This window comes from Stenella coeruleoalba (genome assembly GCF_951394435.1).
Source record: "Stenella coeruleoalba genome assembly, chromosome: 5".
NCBI classification, from domain to species: domain Eukaryota; kingdom Metazoa; phylum Chordata; class Mammalia; order Artiodactyla; family Delphinidae; genus Stenella; species Stenella coeruleoalba.
The window spans coordinates 142,832,782-142,854,749 of NC_137150.1; the positions used below are offsets into that span (position 1 = coordinate 142,832,782).

The following is a 21,968-nucleotide window of genomic DNA, read 5'->3' on the forward strand; positions in this document are numbered from 1 at the left end:
TGTAGAACCTAAACTCTAGGTCTTCTTTCTTCCTTCTCCCCTTGGCTCCCAGGAAGCTCAGAATTCTGGGGCTGGCCGTTCAGCTGCCTTTCCCTGCATCTGGAGTTGCGCCCCTGGGTGACGTGTGTGCTCTTCATGGGCCGTCACGGCAGACACGCCGGGCAGGGACACGGATGTTTTCGTAACCGTGTTTGGGTGGCCCGTGCTCCCCTGTAACCAGTGCTTCCTGCCCCTGCAGCTACACGTTCCAGCAGGTCCAGGAGCGCACGGACCAGATCTGGAAGTTCCAGCGCCACGACCTGATCGAGGAGTACCAGGGCAGGCCCCCCGCGCCGCCTCCCTTCATCCTTCTCAACCACCTGCATCTCTTCATCAAGAGGGTCATCCTGAAGGTCCCCGCCAAGCGACACAAGCAGCTCAGTAAGCTGCCGTCTCCCTCATCCCAGAGCCGCGTCTGCGGCGGAGCCAGGGTGGGGTGGGGGCAGCAGCTCCTTGGAGAGTTCTGGAAGCTCGGTGGGCGTGCAGACCGCTCAGGCCACCGACTTCCCACCCTGCCCACTGGGGACGGGTGCGGACTGGCTCCTCCGGCCCCTCAGGGTCCCGGCCCCTCCCTGCGGGACCCCGAGTGGGTCAGAGGCTCCCCTCCCCCGACAGAGAACAAGCTAGAGAAGAACGAGGAGGCGGCCCTCCTGTCCTGGGAGATCTACCTGAAAGAGAACTACCTGCAGGACCAGCAGATCCAGCAGAAGCAGAGGCCGGAGCAGAAGATCCAGGACATCAGTGACAAGTACGGGACCAGGGCGGTCCCCTCGGGGTTCCTGAAACGTTTGCTCTTTGTCACACAGCACACGCGGCACCGGGCGGGGGGCGGGGGGGGGGGGCAGACAGCTCAGGAACCCCCCCCCCCGCGCAAAAGACAAGAGCGTTTGGAAGTATTTTTCATATACAAACAGAGGCCGCCTTGGGTGCAATTCCTATGTTGTAGCAAAAGAAGACAGAGACCAAACAATTATTCCCCAGACAACGGTGCTGCGTCCTCCTTCCAAAGTCCCCAGTGGTGCCCAGCGGTAGCTTTCCCCATTGTGACTCGGCTGTGGAACTCGTGGCAAATCGAGGCAAGGAGCCAGGCGTGTGCGCGTCTGCACACCTGCGCCTCTCGCCCAGCCATGCTCCCCGCAAAGCCCGGGGCTGTGGGGGCAGCCCTGTGAGCCGGGGGCATCCGTTGGCTGCGAGATCTTCCCCTTGGGCCACTAGGCGGTGCTCATTCTATACGGAAACGTATGGTATAAATACTTTCAAATTAAGAGGAAGATGCGTGTAATTAAGACCAACAGAGCCTGGGCTGCTGGACCTGACAGGCCACCCACCTGCAAAGAGGCGCCAGGCTTCCTTCACATCCCGCCCCTGGCTGGCCTGCGGGGCTCAGCTGCGTCCTCTTGCAGGGTGGACACCATGGTGGACCTGCTGGAAATGGCACATCTGAAGCAGTCGAGCTCCATGGAGCAGAGACTGGCCTCTCTAGAGGAGCAGGTGGGTTCCGGGCTGGGACCCCTGTTTCTGGGCACAGCTCCGAAGGACCTGGAAGGTCGCTCTGTGGTGTGGTGGCTTTGAGAGTGCACATACTGGGAAACCACCCAGGAGAAGGGGGCGGCGACATCAGGGCCATTGCTCCCAACTGGCAGGGGCACCTTCTCCGTCCTCTAGAGAATTCCACCAAACGCTCCCCTGCCTGAGCTCTGCCACACCGCACTGTGTGGCGGCCACATCAGGGGCTGGTCTGAGGGAACAAACTCTTGACCTTCCCCTGGCCTCCTTGGAACTGTCCTCTGAGACGCCGCTGTCTCCAGACTCGGCACCTGGAACCTGGGAGGGGGCCGTGGAAATTACTAACAGCCCTTGGCTGCCTTCTCAGGCTGCCGGCTATGCTGGGAGGGAGGGAGGCCACGGGGTCAGCAAGGGTGCGTATGGATGTCCTGGACTGAGGGGCAGCATCAGAAAGCAGCGTGTGGGTGTCTCAGAGCAGCTCCAGATGAGAGAGCGGTGGCCGGTGGGCAACAGGAGAGCAGCCTCCACCCGCCCCTCCCCCCTCAATGTCCACTGACAGCCCCCCCATCAGCTGGGCAGCCCTGAGTGGCCTCACATCCAAGAGGCATTGCCTCATAGGCCAGCTGGGCTCAGGTGCCTGAGTGATGCTGAGGGACAGTAATGTGTATTAGTCCATCCATCCGTCCATCCACCCAACCATCCATCTGCCCCTCCATCCACCCAACCATCCATTGATCCATCTGCCCATCCATCCATCCATCCGTCCATCTATCCATCCATCCATTCGTCCATCCATCCATCTATCCATTTATCTGTCCATCCGTCCATCTATCCATCCATCCATCCATCCATTCATTCATCCATCCATCCATTCATTCATCCATCCGTCCATCCTTCCAGTCATTCATCCATCTATCCATTTATCTGTCCATCCATCTGTCCATCCATCCATTCATCCATCCATCCATTCATTCATCCATCCGTCCATCCTTCCAGTCATCCATCCATCTATCCATTTATCTGTCCATCCATCCATCCATCTATCCATCCATCCATTCATCCATCCATCCATCCATCCATCCATCCATCCATCCGTCCATCTATCCATCCATCCATTCATCCATCCATCCATCCATCCATCCATCCATTCATTCATCCATCCGTCCATCCTTCCAGTCATCCATCCATCTATCCATTTATCTGTCCATCCATCCATCTATCTATCCATCCATCCATTCATCCATCCATCCATCCATCCATCCATTCATTCATCCATCCGTCCATCCTTCCAGTCATTCATCCATCCATCTATCCATTTAACTGTCCATCCATCCATCCCTCCCTCCCTCTATCCATCTGTGTGTCCATCCATCATCTATCCATCCATCCATCCATCCATCCGTCCGTCCATCCCACGTCTCCTGTGTGCCTCCTCTGTGCCTGTCCAAAGCTGGCCTTGAGAATGTCAGGGCGGCAGGCATTAGCTCATCCTTGAGGATTCCCAGTCGGGGGAGGCACAGACATAAAGGTTCATTGTCACAATGTACTTCAGTAGGCACAGTGAAGGAGGTGGATGCAGGCGCTTTGGTCAGGGAGGCCTTGGGACTCCAGGACGAGGAGGGGTGGACAGGCAGAGGCCAGGTCCCCGCCCCTCCATGCCCTCCTGCTGTGCCTTGACCCTGTGCCCCCCAACCCCGTGGGCCTGCCCTGGGTTCCCCTCCTCACTCTGGGTGCTCTGGCCCCAGGCCTGTGCCTTGCGACACAGTGGAACAGGGTGGGTGGGAGCTGGGCATTCCGTGTGGGGGCAGGTGTTGACCAAATCTTGTTTGGGACGTGCCTTCCAGGTGGCCCAGACGGCCAGAGCGCTGCACTGGATTGTGAAAGCCCTGAGGGACAGCGGCTTTGGCTCGGAGGAGGGCGTCCCCACCCTGGGTGAGTGGATGGCTGTACCAGCTGCTGGTCTCTACCACCTGTGCTCTTTTGCGTCCGGGGGTCCGTGGGGAGGAGATGCAGCAGGCCCAGTGCCTCGGGGAGCATGGCCCACCCCACAGGTACATGTGCAGAGTGTGGCCAAGTCCCCTGCTTGACCGGGCTGGGGACTTCCAGAGGTCGCCTGGCCCACAGCCCCATCCTCCTGTGCATCAAGGTACAAAGTGGGGGCAGCTCCAGCAGATACCCGAGACCCAGTCACGTCGACTGGGTGACAGAAAGCAAGTCTTTGTTCCTACATTTGCAGTCGGCCAAGAAATGGGCATGAGTAACCCTCCTGGGGTGTTGCTGGCCCGGAAGGAGCAGCGTGCTCTCCTCAGCTGGCCAAGCTTCTGTAAGGGCCTGTGCGTCCAGCTACTTACTGAGAGCTCTGCTGGGAGCTGTCCAAGGTGGTGGTTGCCTGCCCCCAGGTCTCTGTCCTCCTGGGCCGCAGTGCTGGGGGCCCTGGGGAGGGTACCCTCTTTGGGGCTGGCATTCAATCCAGGCTTGGGGAGATAGAGGCAGCCCAGAAGTTTGGGGGAAAGGACCATAGAGGATGGCCCCGTCCTGCGCGCCTGGAACCCAAGTCCGGGCCCAGCTTTGCCCACAGCTCCGTGGGGCTGTTCCCATTCCCAGCACCCCAGAAGGCCTCGGTGGGGCGGGACCCTGAGCTGGACGGCGGGCTGAAGGTGGAGGACCCGGGCGACGCCTACCACGTGGATGCCAGGCACCTCCTCTACCCCAACTGCCCCGTCCAGCGTTTCCCAGTGCCCAACGAGAAGGTGCCCTGGGAGGTGAGTGCCTGTTCTGCTGCGTCCACCAGGCTGCAGGGGCCTGGTGTCCTGGGGGGAAGCAGTCCAGCCCCCTGGGCGGGATGAGCCCGCTGAGGCCTCACAGGGACATGACAACAGATGAGAAAACGGAGGCACGCGGTCCACGTGGCCAGAGGGGATGGAGCTGGGGTTTGAGCCAGGACGCTGGTGGGCCTCCATCCACACACAGCTGACTGCCCTGCTTTTCCGACCCCCTGTCCCCAGTGAACGGTCCCTGCCCTGTTTCTGAGTGCCAGGGAGGCTGGAGGTGGAGAGAGAGAGGGAGAGATGGTTGAGGCATGTGGGTGCCCCCCCGGTCTTCTCTCTAGTTTTCCTTGGAACATTCCAGGCTGTTACTCTTCCCCAGTCTCTGCCACTGGGACCCCTTCTCCCCTCTAGAGCCCAGCCTAGCCCCTCACCCCCATCCTGGGGGCTGGGCCGGGTGTGTGTGTCCTCAGGTCTGCTGAGCTCGGGCTCCCAGGCCCTTTGGGCCGTCCCAGGGTCTTGGGCTCTGAGGTCAGCCGTCCTGGGTGCCAGCTGCCCTGGGGTGGTGACCGACTGAGGGGAGCCCCCATGTCGTGCAGACGGAGTTCCTTATCTACAGCCCGCCCTTCTACACGGCCGACAGGAAAAACAAGGACCTGGTGGACCCTGTGGGGGAGTGAGTGCCCTGCTTCCCGCCTGGACGGGTGGCCCGTCCTCCCTGGGGGCTGGGCCATGCTGGGAGGGCTGCGGCCGGGGAGGGGCCCTCGTGGTGGACCCCCTGAGGGCTCACCACGGCCGCTCTGCATCCCACCATCTTTGTCGGGGACGCGACCTCTCCTCTCGCTCCCAGCGCCCTGGAGCCTCTGTCCAGGATCAACTACAACGCGGTGGATGGATGCCTGGACCGGCGCAGCTTCCATGGGGTCTACACTGTGCAGGATGGGCTCCCTCTGTGAGTGCAGCCTGGCCCTTCTCCGCGGCGTCTGGGGGTTTCCTTCTGGGGTCAGGTTTCCTCTCCGGCAATGTGGGCGCTTTTCTGATAAAAACAAACAAAATACGGAAGAAAAGAAACACCCACATAAGGCGTTTCCTTCGTGGGGAGGCGGGGGCCGTGGGCTGGTCCCGCTGGCCTGGGCGCTGCGCCCTCGTCCCCCGATGTAACCTTTACGGCTTCTGTTCCTGTGGTGTGGAAATGGGGTAAGACGTGGACCGCCCGGCTGCCAGCTGCACCGATCGTGAGAATGAAGCGGGGGAGCTGTTAAAGGGCCCCTGGGGTTACGTGTAGGGGACGGAGGTGTTTCCAGGTCTGTTCTCTGTAGGGACGGGCACTGAGCCCCACTGTACAGGTGAAGAATCAGCATAAAGATGTCAGGTGACCCATGGCGTCAGGCCCAGCAAGCACTTAGTGGACGCCTACTGTGAGCCAGCCTGGGGTTTGGAGGTCAGAGGGCCTCTGATGGGGTTTGCTGGCGAAGCAGCACCACAGGGCGGAGGCCGAGGAAGCGGCAGTCAGCATCTGCGGAGGGACCACAGGTGGCCAGGACGTGGGGGCTCCATGAGCAGGCGGTCGTTGAGGGCACCTGGGGGAGGAGGTGTGTGGTGGGCCTCTGGGGAAGGTTCTGGAACAGGGAGCAGAGGCTGTGGAAGGAGGTGGTGGGAGATGGGTGGGGCAGGAGAACAGACGTGACCAGGAGCGTCTCCAGCCCTGGACAGGGGAGGGGACTAGGGGGACGTGGTGTTCAGGACGAGAGCAGGACGGAGTGTCACGGCGGGGCTGGGGGGACCGTCGGGTGCCAGGTCACAGGCCGGCTGAGGCCCTCGGACGCAGCACGATGGTCGGTCAGGCGCTCTCTTGGGGGGTCTGCGGTGGGGCTGGGCTTCTGCTCCCAAGGAGACTCCTTTCCTTTCCAACTCACGCCAAGGTGACCTGAAGCCTTGGAGTCCCCCAGGGACAGGATTCGGGGTGGACAGCCCCAGTGGGTGATGCGGAGTCAGCCAACCGGTCAAGGGGCCCGTGGGTGTCGGGGGTCCTCTCCAGGACTCTATACGGTGGCCTCCTCCCTGCTCCCGTCCATCCTGGGCCGGGGCAGGTGTGGGCGGCACCGGCACGTACCCCGTCAGAGGCCCCGCCTGCTGCCGCGGCCTGGCTCTCCAGCTGCAGGCGGCAGGCTGAGCAGACCCCTGTCCGTCCAGGAACCCCATGGGCCGCACAGGGCTGCGCGGGCGCGGGGACCTCAGCTGCTTTGGCCCCAACCACACGCTGCAGCCCGTGGTCACCCGGTGAGTAGCCCCGGAGGAGCACACAGCGTGCGCCACGCGCCCTACCCCGTAGTGGCCTGGATAAGCACGGGCGCGCCCCAAAACACAGGGCAGGAGCGCCTATGCCCCTAGGAAAGCCCAGGCCCTTCCTGCCCCCAGGCTGCCCTCATTTCCCTGTGGGTCCCCCTCCCTCAGAGGCCCCTTGGGGGAGGGACAAAGCCAGGGCCAGGGCTCACTACGCGGACAAAATGAAAGTCCATATCCATCTGCCCGTCATTTCCAAAGAGTCCCAGAGGTGGAAGGGCTGGGTCCAGGGCGCGTGCTGCGTTAAGGCTTTTGATAGAAAAATACTCTCCCAAAAGGCCTACCCGTTCTAGTCAGACCAGCAGTCATGGGAGCGGTGGTTACTATCTCTGTGCCCCTGGAGCAGGTGCTCAGGAGTGGGGGGTGCCTTGGCCTCCCCCGCAGCGGGGGAGGGGCTGACATCAGACCGTCCCTCCTGCAGCTGGAGGCGGAACCAGGACGGCGCCATCTGCAGGAAGGGCATAAAGAAGATGCTGGAGGTGCTGGTGGTGAAGCGCTCCCTCTCAGAGCACTGGGTGCTGCCAGGGGTGAGCCCGCGCCCGCCGTCCCGGGGCCCTGCGCGCCTTTGTGCGTTCCACCCAGCGAAGGAGCACCACCCGCCTGTGGTCGCTGCCCTGCACGGCTCAGACTCGATCCTTGGTTCTGAATGACAGAGGCCGGTCCTTGCCTTTTAGAGGGAATTCTCCCTCCTAGTACCTTGTTTTGCGGTTGTGAAAATGGGTTCAGGGGCTCTTCGGAGTGTAAGCACTAATTGAGCATGTACTGCATCCCGGGGGGCACCAGGCCCAGGGCTGGGGCTGCCTCGGAGGCTAGACTGGGTCTCCCTGCAGGGCTCAGGGGTTGGGGTCAGACGCGGCTCCCAGGTGGGTGTCTCAGGCGCGCACCTGCCCCTAGCCCTGGGGCCCGAGCTGAGCCTGGGGCTGGGGACGGGGGTGCACAGGCCCTCAGCTCAAGGGCAGCAGCTCCTTGCAGGAGTGAAGGCCGGCGTGCACCCCAGAGGCCTTGTGGTGACAGAATTGGGGTGTGGAAGGCCCTGGGCCTGTCCTATCCAAGCGGGCCCAACCGCTCAGATTCTGACCCGTCAATCTGCCCTCTGCCCCCCACGACCCTGTCACTGCTCTGGGGTTGGAGTAGGCTGACCCTGGCAGGAGGACCGTGTCGCCCACCAGGCCCCCGGCGGGTCTCTGGGTGCAGCTCTGTCCGGGGTCCCCTCCTCTGAGCCTGTACCCGGGAGTCCGTGATTCGCCCAGCTCAGCAAGAGGCCGTCGGGTTTCCCCACCACCCACCCAGTGGCCCAGCAGCTGCTCTGCTGTGACAGCAAGTTAATGGGTGTGTGGGGGGCAGTGGTGCCACTGAGGGTCTTCAGGCCCCAACCAGGATTCCAGGGCCCTGGGCGGCTCTCGTTCCCGCAGCCATAGCCCCTGTGCCCTCGAGCTGAGGGAGCGCGGCTCTGAGCCCAGGCCCGGCCCTCTCCTCCCACGGGTTCTCTGGCAGCATTCAGCCTCCCTCTCTGGCACTTAGGTCTCTCCTGCCGACGGGCATCTTCTGAGCTGTGTCCCTGTGTCCCCGAGAGCCAGCCCCCACCCCCCCAGCGAGGGGCTAGGGCGTCTCCAGGGCCTACGTGGATGGACTTGATGTGGACTGAGAGAGTCCCCTAGATGGATGGAGAGGGGAGTGCGGGTGCAGGCCCGTGTCTGGGGTGTCGGGAGTGGCCGGGAGCCTGGTGTGCGAGAGCAGAGGCTGGACACGGGGACAGGGATGCACGCAGACAGGACACAGCCCAGCTGGTGCGCAGGGTGGTGGAGGTCAGGGGGCTGCCTCCCCACAGTGCCCTGTGCGCCTCAAGGCTGGGCCACCCTCCTGCCCCGCGGGCTGACGTGGACTCTGGGCTCTGGGCAATGTCACTCCAGCCCCGAGGCAGCTGCTGTCAGACACTCGTCCGCCTGTGGCTCCAGGGGGCTGGCCCGCTGCCCACGCTGGGCAGGTGGCCAGAGGAAGCAGGTCCCCAGACAGCCGTGCTGACCCGCCCCTTCCTCCCTCTCTGCTCAGGGCTCCCGGGAACCAGGAGAGATGCTGCCCCGGAAGCTGAAGCAGGTCCTCCGGAGAGAGTTCTGGCCTTCCTTCGAGAGCCTGCTGACGCAGGGCATGGAGGTGAGGTCATCTTTCTGCTCTGCTCACACCTGTGCATCTGGGGCCCCAAGGTGCGGGTCGTGACAGCTGCAGGGCGGGCCGCGTGGAGCTGGGGAGCCTCCTGGAGGGACCCACGTGTCCGCGGCTCTGGGCCCCTCGCCTTCTCTCTCTGTCTGGGTTTGCTCCTCCCGAGATCAAGTGGGGGGCCACGGCCTCTGCCGCCCTGGGGCCGGGGCACGCCTGGTGTCCGGCCCACACTCCCTCTTGCCCTGAGCACAGCTGGGCACAAAGACGTAACTCGCTTTTCAGTTAATTTGCAAAGGCCATATTTTTAGGTCCACATTTCCGAATCCACCTCGCTCTTTTTCAGGACCACATAATATTTTGTGCCATGATTTCTTTAAATAGTCCTCCAAGTGGGCATCCGAGTCGTTGCTGGTTCTGTCTCTGCGGCGTCTCAGGATGCAATAGACAATGGCTGACGTTTACGGTTTTGCCCTACAAACCAAGCAGTTTCACAGGCTTATCCCCTGCAGCCCCGCAGGGAGCACTGCCATCTCTCTTTTCTCTGCTCTGTAGAAATAAACTTCTTTATTTGTTGAGGTAAAATCCAAACAACAGAAAAGGAACCACTTTGAAGTGAGCAGTTCAGTGGTATTTAGTACACAGACGGCGTGGTGTGGTCACCACCTCTGTCTGGTTCCAGAACATTCCATCACCCCAAAAGGAAGCCCATACCCGTTGGCAGTCACTCCCTTCCTCCCCCGCCCCGGGCACCCGCGAGGCTGCTTTCGGTCTCTGCGGACTTGCTGCTCTGGACGGTTATTATAGGTGGAATCACACAGCGTGCAGACTCTGGTGTCTGGCTTCTTTCACTTTGCGTAATGTTTTGAGGTCCACTGGCCCTTTTTAATCCTCCCAAAGACAGTCGAGGCAGGTCTGGGTAGCAGGCCAGAGACCAGAAGGGAGATGAGTGAGGCTGTGGGTCCCCACGATGTGTCAGTCAGGCTGAAGGTGGTGTTGGGGGCAGGTGGATGGGGTGGGGGAGAGCCAGGAGGGGCTTGGGTGCAGTGGACAGCTGTGCTCAGAGCATCCCAGACCCGGACCGGTTGCAGAGAAAGCATGGGGCCCCTTCCTCTGGGAGAAAGCCGGGGGCCTCAGGGGGTCCATCAGGCGAAACAGCTCACACCTGTGCTGCCTCCCAGGTGTACAAAGGGTACGTGGATGACCCAAGGAACACGGACAACGCCTGGATCGAGACGGTGGCCGTGAGCGTCCACTTTCCAGACCAGAGCGACGTGGAGCTGAAGAGGCTGAACTCTGTATGTGGCCTGGGTCTCAGGCTCTGAGGAATGGGGGGACCGGGGGATCAGTGCTCCAAAGAGCCTCGGGGTCTATAGGGAGGGGTCTGAGGGGTTCCGGGGCCTGGGGCCAGAGCTGGCCAGGACCAGAGAGTGGGAGCTGCGTGGGTCAGAGTTGTGCCCAGAGGGTACCAAGGGGGCATCCGGGAGAGGCCAGAGGGCCTCAGAAGGAGGCTGGGGCGCAGTCGGGGCTGGCCAGGAACCCTGGGGGCCTCCAGGCTCACACCCAGGGGAGGCTGGTTCCAGCACTTATGTGGGGTTGCCATCCCCAGTACTTAGATCAGTCCTACGTATCCCTAATCCAGAACTGGGACCAGGAAGTCCCAGGGAACAAAACCCGGGCTGTGTCTGCAGACAGAAAACCCCGGAACAAGGCTGCACCTCTTCTCTCTCCTCCTTCAGGGTTTTTAAGGCTTTGTGGGCATTTTCTGATTCGTGCCTGTGCAGCAGAAGCATAAAGCACGCGGCCATCGGCCAGGCCTGCGGCAGGGCCAGGAGCCAGGCCGTGGGGCCCCCGTCACCCCCTGACGTCTGTAGTCTCGGGGTGTCTGGGTGGGGGCAGGGCCGGCTCAGGAGGGAGTCAGGATCTTACCCCTGTCCTCGCAGCACCTGTACTCCTGCGATGCGGGGGTGTCCATCCGGTGGCAGGTGGTGGACGAGCGCATCCCTCTGTACGCCAACCACAAGGCCATCCTCCAGAAGGTGGCCGCCTTGTTCGGGGCCTACTACTAACCTGGGGACGCAGCCGGGCAGCTCTGCAGGGGCCGGCAGAGCTGCTCCACCCACGGCCCGCCCGGATCAGCAGCCCCTCTTGCCCAGCTGTTGAACTGGGAGGCTTCGGGGTGCCCTGGGAGGAGAGCTGAGCAGGGAGCAGGGGGACTCCGGCCACGAGGCAGGGCCTCAGGGTTGAGGTGGCCACGGGGACTCCACCAGCCAACACCGCTTCTCCCGAGCCTGCTGGCGGCCAGTGGACACCCTCCTGGCCGCATCCTGTGAGCAGCATGTCCACCATCAGAGGCATCTCCACCCAAGCCTGGCACCTCCTGGAGAGTCGGGGTTCCCCTGTGGCCTCCTGCTCAGGCCCACACCCCCGAGAGGGCCTCCACCGGGACCTAACTCAGCCCCTTGCCTGGCCTGGGGCGGGGCACCATGGGACCCATTTCCCTTGGCTGTCAGGGCTGAGCCCCTTAGCAGCGCAGGACGTGCAGGCAAGCTCCGGCCTCCTCCCGAAATGCACAGGTCTCTGCCTGTGTGCTGCCCCGGGACCCAGGCGGGGAGGACGCAGACGCCCCGTGCGGGCGGGGGCTCTCCTGCACATGGTGCCCCCAACCCCCACCCTGAGAGCCCGGGAGGAGCGGGCGGTAGGTGTGGACTGAGGGGCCACCCAGTTCAGCATCAGCGACTCATAGGCCATCAGGAGCCGTGGAATGTTGTGAAAACCCCACATTAAATCTGCTTTCCTACACCAGCCTCGCCCGCCTCTTCTGTGCTTCCCTCAAATAAAGTTATAGACACAAGCAGTGGTCAAGGGCCTGTGTCTGGGTCACCAAGACCTCACCCAGCCCACAGCCAAGCTTCCTGGGGCCTGAGGGGGTCTCCTGTGGACAGCCTGCAGCCCCTCCGGTCCAAACTCATGATTTCTCCTCCAATCAACACCCCCCCAACACACACACACACACACACACACACACACACACACACACACACACACTACCTCTTCCTCATTTCCTAGACCCCGGCTCTGGCCCCCAGCTTGGGACTCAGCCCCTTGCGCCTCCCCCCTGGCCCCCTACCCTGCAGGCGCTCAGCCACTGTGGGGGCCTTGGTTTTTTATCTAGAATCTCATATCCAGCCAAACTAGTGTTCACGTGGCAGCACCAAACAAAGACCTTTTAGAAGCATAAGGACCCAGAAAGTGTGTTCCTCATGCACCCTTTCTGAAAGAATTTCACAAAGATGAATTACAGAAAAGCAAAACACACTGTCTTGGTCAGCTTGGGCTGCAGAACAAGGCACCACAGATGGAACATTCACTTTCTCACAGTTCTGGAGGCTGGGAGTGGGGGGTCAAGGTGTGGGCAGGGTGGTTCCTGGTGAGGGCTCTCCCCTGCTTGGCCACAGCCACCTTGAACTCTGTCCTCAGGTGACCTTTCCTTGGAGTGTGCAGGAGAGAGGTGGGGAGCTCTGGTTCTTCTCTTATAGGGGCACTAATTCTATCAAGTCAGGGCCCCACCCTTATGACCTCATTTAACCCTACTTCCTTAGAGGTCCTCCCTCCAAATGAGGTCACACTGGGGATTATGGCTTCAATGTAGGAATTTTGGGGAGGGACAAAAACATTTAGTCCAACACACACACACACACACACACATGCATGCATGCACAGACTGAGCTCTGTGGAAGCAAAGGAACCAGTAAATGTAGGGCCAAGTCCTGCCATTGTTGAGGCATAATATAAAAAGAAAATTTAATGATAGCTTCTTGTTGAAAGCCCAGCTGGTCTCCCTGGGAGCCGGCAGGAGAACAAACGCAGAGAATCCAAGTGCAGCGCAGGTCTCCTCTTGCTCATGAGGAAGAAATAGATACTGACTGGGCATAGCGCTGGGAGAGAAACGCAGGCGGTGGGACCTGTAAGTGTATCTATCACAGGCCCAGGGTGACCTCCAGAGGATAGAAAGAGAGGAATAATGTCAAACCACCGGAGGAAACAAAAGGAGCGACCAAATCAAGGAAAGAAAAAATATCAATAGAAGATGGTTCACATAAAATAACATGGCAGGAAGCAATTACGGCACAAATTGTGAGTCATATTGGGATAAAAACTAAATTAAAAAATTTCTTTTCTTTTCTATATGTTTTTCTCTATCACCCAAAAGACACATCTACTAGATGACAGCACAAGGGATGCATCCTAGCAAACACTCCCAGAAGGAACACTGGGGAGACAGGTCCAGCAGAGGACAGAGCCCAAGGCTCGAGTTTGTCCTTTTAAGGACAAAGGGGAATATTTGAGTGGGAAAAGGTATAAGTCCTTGAAGAAGGTAGCACTTTTGTGAACTGCTATCCACCTAGAACAATACCTTTTTAAATATATAATCCAAAATTGATAGAAATTCATGGAGAAATGGGCAAATTCACAGTAATGTTTGAGACTTTTCTCTCAGAAATCAAGGAATCAAGGAGCAAAAGAAAAATAGGGCGGAATTTGAATAACGCAGCCAACAGGATTGAGGTCACTCTGTGTGGCGTGTGTGTATTTCTCTATAAATACATATTATATACATATATATTATGCATAACTTGCACATCCATGTGTTTATGTGTGAGTCGTGTGCAGTATGTTTCTTTAGGTACAATGTGTGTAGAGTAAATGACGTGTAATAGGCGCATATATGTACACACAGTCTATGGCGTGTGTGTCATTCTGTACCCACCACCACCACAACATGGCCCGGAAGAGACACATGGTTCTCAGACACGGAACATTCACAGAAGTGGGCGTGCATCACACCCAGCAAGTGTGTGGATCTCGGCAAGTCTCCAAGGGAGCTCCATCGCTGAGGCCACGCTCGGCTCACAGCTTCCGAAGCGTAATGTTAGAACGCAGCTGTGCCCCGGAAGAGGACAGAAGATACATCAGTGGTTCCACGTGGTTCCAGGTGCCTTCACGGGACGTGAGTGACCAGTCCCCTGACCACGGGAAGGGAGCTGAGGCGGCGTCGGGCAAGGCCACTGCGGCGCCCCACCCTCTGCCCTCCCTGTGGGGGGCTTCCGTCCTCACTCCGGAGCCTCTAGTTTCAGGGCAGGAGGACCAATGGGGAGCGGCAGTGTCTCTGTGGGGAGAGCGCTTGCTGTCCCTGAGCCTCTGGTCGGCACTAGGTCCAGGGCCACCCCTGCCGCTCGGGATTTGGGGCAAGTGAGGCCTGCGGGCTGGGTGCCGCATGTGATTCCACGCCGTCCACCTCCCGCCCGAGACCTGCACCCTCCTGGGGAGCAGCCAGAGCCAGACAGTGAGAGTCCCAGGTCCCAGCCCAGGGCTGGGGCTGAAAGTCTCGGGAGGGAACAACTAGGACCCTAAATGCACTTATCTGAAAATGAAAAGAGTGAAAGTAGGGCTTCCCTGTTGGCGCAGTGGTTGAGAGTCCGCCTGCCAATGCAGGGGACACGGGTTCGTGCCGCCAGTCCGGGAAGATCCCACGTGCCGCGGAGCGGCTGGGCCCGTGAGCCATGGCCGCTGAGCCTGCGCGTCTGGAGCCTGTGCTCCGCAACGGGAGGGGCCACAGCAGTGAGAGGCCCGCGTACCGCAAAAAAACAAAAAAAAAGTGAAAGTAAATTATCTGAGATTATGACTCAAGAAGCTCAAAAAATAGCTACAGCATCAACCTAGGGGCTCAGGCAGGGACCAAGTCAGCGTTTAATGAGCGGGAAAAAGTAAGAACTGGCATGTGGTGAATATATTCAGAACTCGGCTCTTGAAACAAAGTGGACAAAACTTGGAGAAGAGGAAGAGTGAGAGACCTGGGCGGGGGGCTGTGTGCTGGGGCGGGGGGCGAGGGAGACTGCCCTGGAAAACCCGAACTACTAGATAAGGTGCAGGTGGCCTCCACTTCCCTGGGAAATGGGCCGCCCTCTGCTCCCACACTGAGGCGTGAGGCCCTTTGGTTCCGAAGGGCTTCGGGAAGGGCGCGGGGGGCTGGGCCCTAGCTGCTCAGGCCCAGTGCTCGGGAAACCCTCGAGGGGAACCAACGTCAGGGCTTTTCGATCCAGGAATTCCGGGAGATCCAGGGAGTGTAGGAGGAGGCCGAGTCTGTCCCAAGCTGCTGCGGGTAACGTTGCCCAAGGCAATCCATCCATCAAGGCTCGTTGGTGAGCTCAGGCCCTGGTTTTGTGGTGCTGGGCAGCGAGCGGGCTCTGTCAGGTGCTCTGGGTCCAGCCCCTACCCACGAGCTGGCTGCAGTCAGCAGAGCCTGGCCGGCCTGGGGTTCTGTCTGAGGGTCCCCACGGCTGCACGAGGGCAGGAGGCAGGGCGGCTGAGGGCCACGCTGCTGACTGTGGACGGGCAGGTGGGGGAGCAGGGCGGTGAGCACACAGCTAGACGGCCGGCCACGCCGCAAGGATGGCCCGGTCCCAGGCTTCTCTGAGGTGTCTTTGTGGGCAGGCAAGGTTTCGGCCTTGCCAGGATGTTTTATTCATCCCCACCATAGTGGCTGCAGCAGGCTCTGCTCCCTCCCACCCCCTCCCCAGGGAGGTGCACGCAGACCTTGCTAGCAAAGCAGCCTGCCTGATGGGAAGCAATTAACCAGCGGGAGCATCGTGCTTTCTCCCTGGAGTCAGAAGGCCTGGGTTCTAGGTGGATAAATGGGTGACGCAATCAGCGCGGAGCCCAGTCACATCTATAAGGGCAGCTACAGTGGGCAGACCACGTGGCCAGGATGGCATTAGAAGGTTTCTGGTATTTCTGAGAGCAGGCTCGTGGTCTGGAGTAGACAGTGAGCCAGGCTCTCGCGTGGCCCTGCGGCCTGGACCCGGCCGGCTGCCAGCACCTTCAGTGGAGACTCCGACGTCATCAGCTAGTGAGGCCACGGACCAGTGAGGTGCAGGAGGGCAACACTGCACCTGAACGGACCCATGCATCATTCCGTCCATCACCTACATGCGCAACCACCTGGGAACGCACACGTGGCCAGCACCCCATTGTTCTCTTTTATTGAGGAGTTACGCGCCCCCAGTCGCCCGCCCACATCTGAAGGGAGAGCAGCTTGGTGGGCTTTTTACTTATGTTGACAACCAGCACCCAGATCAAGACGCAGAACGTGCAGCCCCAGCAGCCCCCTCGCACCTCCTCCCCGTCCCTGCCTCCACCACCTGATCTTGACCTTTCCATAAACAGAAGCCACAGCATGAACTCGAGTGTCTGTCCCTCCCCCCACTGCATAATGTCTGTACTTTTGGGTGGTGACCACATTCATGTGTTTAACTTAAATATTAAAAATATTCCATAATTTGGGGCTCCCCCTTCAATCTACTCTACAATAACATAGCGGCAGCTGCACGGCTCGTCTTATTTATATCCCTTTAAAAGACTGTTGATGGTAAGATTGGAGGGGCTCCTACCCACGTGGATGTCCACTGCACGGCTGGGGACGGGCACACCCTGCAGGGATCCCACCCTACGCGGCAGGTGGTCTGATGTGACCTGACGCGGTCTGTGATGAGAAGTGACAGCTGACACCACCCCCTAAAGTGGCCACTGGCATAGCAGTGAAGAGTCCCAGCTAGGAGTCAACTAGACGGAGAAAATGGGCTCAAAAAGGACTCAGTCCGGAAGAAGGCAGGAAAAGAGGAAAAGGAAACAGAGCAGAGGGACAAATGGGGCAGAAACAGAGGACAGACGGGAGCTCACGGTTCCCGTCACCCTGTGGATGTGGGTTACCAAGCCATCACCTGCACCGCCAGCCTTATTGTGCGCCCCGTTTCCCCACTGTGCCCGGGGATATTCCAGGATCCCACATCCCATTTAGTTGCCATTTCTTGTCTTTTACGATCTCTCCAGTTTGGAAGCGTACTGATCAGTCACTTTGTAAAAAGTGCCTTTCAATTTGGGTATGTCTGACGTGTTCCCACGATTGGAAAGAGATTGTGCGTTTTGGGCAAGAATACCATGGCAGTGATGCCGTGTCTTTCTCAGTCCGTGGTGTCAAGGGCTACATGATGTCAGTCTGTATTATTACTGATGATATTAACCTTGGTCACATATGTAAGGTAGTTTCTGCTGGGTTTCTTCACTGTAAAGCTATTATTTTTCCCTTTGCAGTTAATATATGGAGGATGAAACTTTGATGCCATGGAAATCCTGAAGGAAACTAAATATAAAGACATAGGAGGGGGGAGGGGTAAATTGGGAGATTGGGACTGACATATACACACTACTATATATAAAACGGGTAACTAATAAGAACCTGCTCTGGGCTTCCCTGGTGGCACAGTGGTTGAGAATCTGCCTGCTAATGCAGGGGACACGGGTTTGAGCCCTGGTCTGGGAAGATCACACATGCCGCGGAGCAGCTAGGCCCGCAAGCCACAACTACTGAGACTGCGCGTCTGGAGCCTGTGCTCCGCAACAAGAGAGGCCGAGATAGTGAGAGGCCCGCGCACCGCGATGAAGAGTGGCCCCCGCTTGCCACAACTAGAGAAATCCCTCGCACAGAAATGAAGACCCAACACAGCCAAAACTAAATAAATAAACAAACGTGGGGTTTAAAAAAAAAAGAAAAAGAAAGAAAAAAGAATATTATTAGAAAAAAGAAAAAAAGAACCTGCTCTATAGCACAGGGAACTCTACTCAATACTCTGTAATGCCCTATATGGGAAAAGATTTGATATACGTATATGTATAACTGATTCACTTTGCTGTACACCTGAAACTAACACAACATTGTAAATCAACTATACTCCAATAAAAATATTTTTTAAAAAGACATAGGAGGTTAAAAGCAAAAGGATGGAGGAAGATATCCCATATCTTATCCCATATCTTATCCCATACGCTAACCCATCAGAGAGCTGGAGTGGCTGTTAGTGTCAGAAAAGTAGAATTCAAGGCAAAGAATCTGGGGATAAGGAAGCTCTTTTCATAATGATAAAGTGGTTGATTAATCAAGGGGACATACTAATTTGAATATAAGCCTTCAAAATGCGTGAAACAAAAAATGATAGAACTGCAAGGAGTAACAGACAGATCTCAGGAACCTCAACACACCTCTGTCGATAATTAAGAAGCAAGTAGATGGAAAATCAGTAATCATACCGTCAGCAGACTTGACTTCACCAATATTTATAGAATATTCCTCTGAGCAATAGAACACATATTTAAGTACACACATAACAATTTTTAACATGGGCCATATTCTGGTCCTTAAAATGAGTCTAAATAAGTTTAAAAGGATCTGACGCATACAGTGTATGTTCTCTAACAACAATGGATCTAAATTAATAATCAAATGCAGAATAATCTCTGCAAAATCCTCAAATATCTGGAAATGAAATAACGTCCTTCCAAACCCATGGGTCAAAAAGATATCAAAAGGTGTATTTGCAAATATTTCAAACTTAATGAATATGAAAATACAACATAGAGTTTTTGGGACACAGCCAGAGCAAGACTTGGAAATTCATACGCCTACGCAGGCGTAACTTGTCTTACTGCGCTTTGCTTTATTGCAGTTTGCAGATATTGTGTCTCTTACAAATTGAAGGTTTGTGGCAACCCTGAGTCGAGCAAGTCTATTGGCACCATTTTTTCCAACAGCATTTGTTCACTTCGTATCTCTCCGTAACATTTTGGTAATTCTTTTGATATTTCAAACTTTTTCATTGTTATTACATCTGTTATGGTGATCAGCGATCAGTAATCTTTGGTGCTACTACTAGACGATGGTTAACGTTTTTTTTAGCAATAAAACATTTTAAAATTAAGTTATATAAATTTTTTTAGACATAATGCTATTGCACCCTTCATAGACTACAGTATAGTGTAAACATAAGTTTTATATGTACTGGGAAACCAAAAATTTAAGCGACTCGTTTTATCTTGATATTCACTTTATTGCAGTAGTCTGGACCTGAACCTGCAATATCTCCAAGATATGCCTATACTAGAGAATAAGAAAGGTCTCAAATCAGTGAGCTCATCTTCCTCCTTAAGATACTAGAAAAAGAAAAGAAAATTAATGTAAGTAAAAGATTAGAGTAGAAGTCAATGGAAAAAAGAAAAGGAAAAAAATAGAGAAATCTATGAAACTAAGAACTGGTTCTTTGAGATTATCAATAAAATTGACACACTTCCATACTGACTGGTCAGTAAAAGGAAAGAGAGAAGACACAAAGCACCAACATCAGGAATGAAAGAGGTGACATCACTTCATACTCTATATTGAAAGGATGAGCAATTTTATGCTGATAAATTCAACAGATTTGATGAAATGGGCAATTCCTTGAGAGATGCAAGCTATAACATTCAGTCAAAGAAAAAAATAACCTCAGCAACTCTGTATCTATTAAATAATTCCACAGCATGTAAAAATAATAATACATCATGAGCCAGTGAGATTTATTTCAAGGACACAAGGTTGATTTAACACTTGAAAGTCAATCAGTATAATCCGTCATATTAATAGACGAATAAAAATATTCTTCATAGATGTAGAAAAAAAGTTTGACAAAATCCAACATCCATTCCTGTTAAAAACTCTCAGCAAACTAGTAATCGAAGGATGCTTTCTTATACTGATAAGGACAGCTACAAAACCCTACAGTCAACATTATTCTTAATGTGAAAGACTGAATGTTTCCCCTTAAGGTCAAGAGGAACAAGGTTATCTGCTGTCACTCCTCCTATTCGGTATTGAACTAGGGCTCTAGCCAGCACAGTTAGGTATGAAAATGAAGTAAAAGACATTCAGGCTGGAAGAAAGCAGTAACACTCTTTTTATTTGCAGATAATGTGACTGTATATGTAGAAAATCCTAAGGCTTCTATTAAAAAGTTACTAGAACTAATAAGTGAGTTTAGCAAAGTTCAGATCAGTATATAAAAATCTATTTTATTTCTATATATTAGCATTTAACAAAGATAAATTGAACTTAAAATACCATTTACAATAGCATTAAAAAATCAGAGCTAAATCTGACAAAAGATGTGTGAGATCTGTAAACCAAAAACTACAAAACACAAATGAAAGAAATAAAAGAAGCTCTAAATAAATGAGAAGATATACCATGTTCATGGATTGGAATACTCAATATTGTCAAGATGTTAATTCTCTTAAACTGATCTGTAGATTCAATGCAATCCCACACAAAAGCCCACTAGGCTTTTTTGTTTTTGTTTTTAATTTTTGGCTGCACCCCGAGGCATGTGGGATCTTAGCTCCCCGACCAGGTATTGAACCCACACACCCTGCATTGGAAGGCACAGTCTTAAACATTGGACTGCTGGGGAAGTCCCCACTAAGCTTTTTGGGTAGAAGTTGTCAAGCTGATTCTAAAATTCATGAGGAAATACAAAGAATCTTGGATGACCAGAAGAACTTTATAGAAAAACAAAGTTGGAAGAATCGTACCTCACACTGTACACCAAAACTAACTCGAAATGGATAATAGACCCAAATGCAAAATATAAGTGCAATATGTAAGATTTCTTACATATGACACCAGAAGAATGATCCATAAAATATAAAACACTGATAAATTGGACTTCATCAACATTAAAAATTTCTCTTTGAAAAACTTTAAAGAGAATGAAAAGACAACCCACAGAATCAGAGAAAATATATACATATCACATATCTGAGAAATATATACATATCACATATCTGGTACAAATCACAAGGAATTCTCAAAACTCAAAATAAGAAAACAACTCAATTAAAAGTGGGTAAAAGATTTGAACAGAACACTTCCTTAAAGATAGACGGCAAATAAACAGATGAAAAGACACTTAAGTCATGAGTGAAGTACAAATTAAAACCACAATGAGATATACCCTTACACACCTATTAGAATATGTAAAATTAAAAAGAGTGACCATACCAAGTGCTGGTGAAGATGTGCAGCATACGCAGCACAGGAATGTAAAATCGTACTGTCACTTGAGCAGTTTCTTAGAAGTTAAAAATAAGCTACTGTATGATCCAGTCATTCCACTCCTAGATATTTACCTAAGAGAAATGAGTATTTCAAACAAAGATTGTACACAATTTTCATATCAGCTCTCTTTGTAATAGCCAACAACTGGAAACAACCCAAATCTCCATGAGCAGGTGAGTGGATATACAAATGGTGGAACATTCCTGCAATGTCTCATTACTCAGCCCCAGAAGGAATAACCATTGATAAACGCATCAGCACCTGGTGAACCAAAATGAATTATGCTGAGTGAGAGAAGCTAGACAAAACGTACACACCCACGATTCCATTTATATAAATTACAGGAAATGCAAACTGATCTAGTGATAGAGCAGATGAGTGCTTGCCTGGTGATGGGGATCAGAGGGGATGGATTGCAAACGGGAAACTCTGGGGTATTTACTATCAATACTTTGAGGTGGTGATGGTTTCACGGGTGTATACAAATGTCAAAATGTATCAAATTTGAATATGTGGTTTACTGTATATCAATTACACCACAGTAAAGCTGTTATAAAAACCCTAAGGATGGCTCAATCCCCACATTGCCTACGCGCCTTGGACGCCCATGCATGGACCCTAAGACGCGAGGTGGAGGAGTGGGGGTGGGGCTATGGGGGGTGGGCAGGAAGAGACCCAGGTGGGCGGAGACCTAACTCCATTAACGCTTTGGCAGCCACTGGCACCATACCTGAGACAGACGCTCTGGGGTTTCGCGCTGACCCGAGGGTCTCCAACTTCCCCGCCCCCGCCCCCGCCCCCGCCTCCGCCTCCGCCTCCCACATCCTGGAGCCAGAGCCAGGGGTGGGGCTGGACACGGGCAGGGGCGGGGCTCGGGGGGGGGGTCCCCCCACGACCCCGCCCACAGCTCAGGAGACACACTCCTGTCTAAAATCCTGATCCGAGGCCCGACTCACGCCTTCCCACAAGCTAGGCTCCCAGGCCCCGCCCCGTGTAGCCTCTACGGCCCCGCCCAAGGCCACACCCTTCGTCCTCAGGACCCCCTCCCCCATCGTCCAGGCCCCGCCCCACTCAAGACTCCGGCCAGACCTCGCCCTGGCCCCACGGCCCATCTTTAGGCCCCGCGATGTCCTGGCCGCGTCCTGCCACACAAGCTCCGCCCATGCCCCGCCCCTAAT

The 21,968-nt window shown here is 55.2% G+C and overlaps 1 protein-coding gene across 1 annotated transcript in view; it reads left to right on the top strand.

Annotated features, from left to right (window-relative positions):
* Positions 1-11,581, top strand: part of TRPM2 (transient receptor potential cation channel subfamily M member 2) — a 50,205-nt gene extending 38,624 nt beyond the window's left edge. Inside the window, exons 22-33 of the mRNA XM_079923060.1 lie at positions 239-420; positions 655-787; positions 1,443-1,530; positions 3,390-3,477; positions 4,150-4,307; positions 4,910-4,986; positions 5,161-5,262; positions 6,504-6,590; positions 7,075-7,180; positions 8,703-8,804; positions 9,989-10,105; positions 10,751-11,581. Of these exons, the coding sequence (XP_079779186.1) occupies positions 239-420; positions 655-787; positions 1,443-1,530; positions 3,390-3,477; positions 4,150-4,307; positions 4,910-4,986; positions 5,161-5,262; positions 6,504-6,590; positions 7,075-7,180; positions 8,703-8,804; positions 9,989-10,105; positions 10,751-10,876 (1,366 nt within the window). The 3' untranslated portion in view covers positions 10,877-11,581. The remainder of the gene's footprint in view (positions 1-238; positions 421-654; positions 788-1,442; positions 1,531-3,389; positions 3,478-4,149; positions 4,308-4,909; positions 4,987-5,160; positions 5,263-6,503; positions 6,591-7,074; positions 7,181-8,702; positions 8,805-9,988; positions 10,106-10,750) is intronic.
* The last annotated feature ends 10,387 nt before the right edge of the window (positions 11,582-21,968 follow it).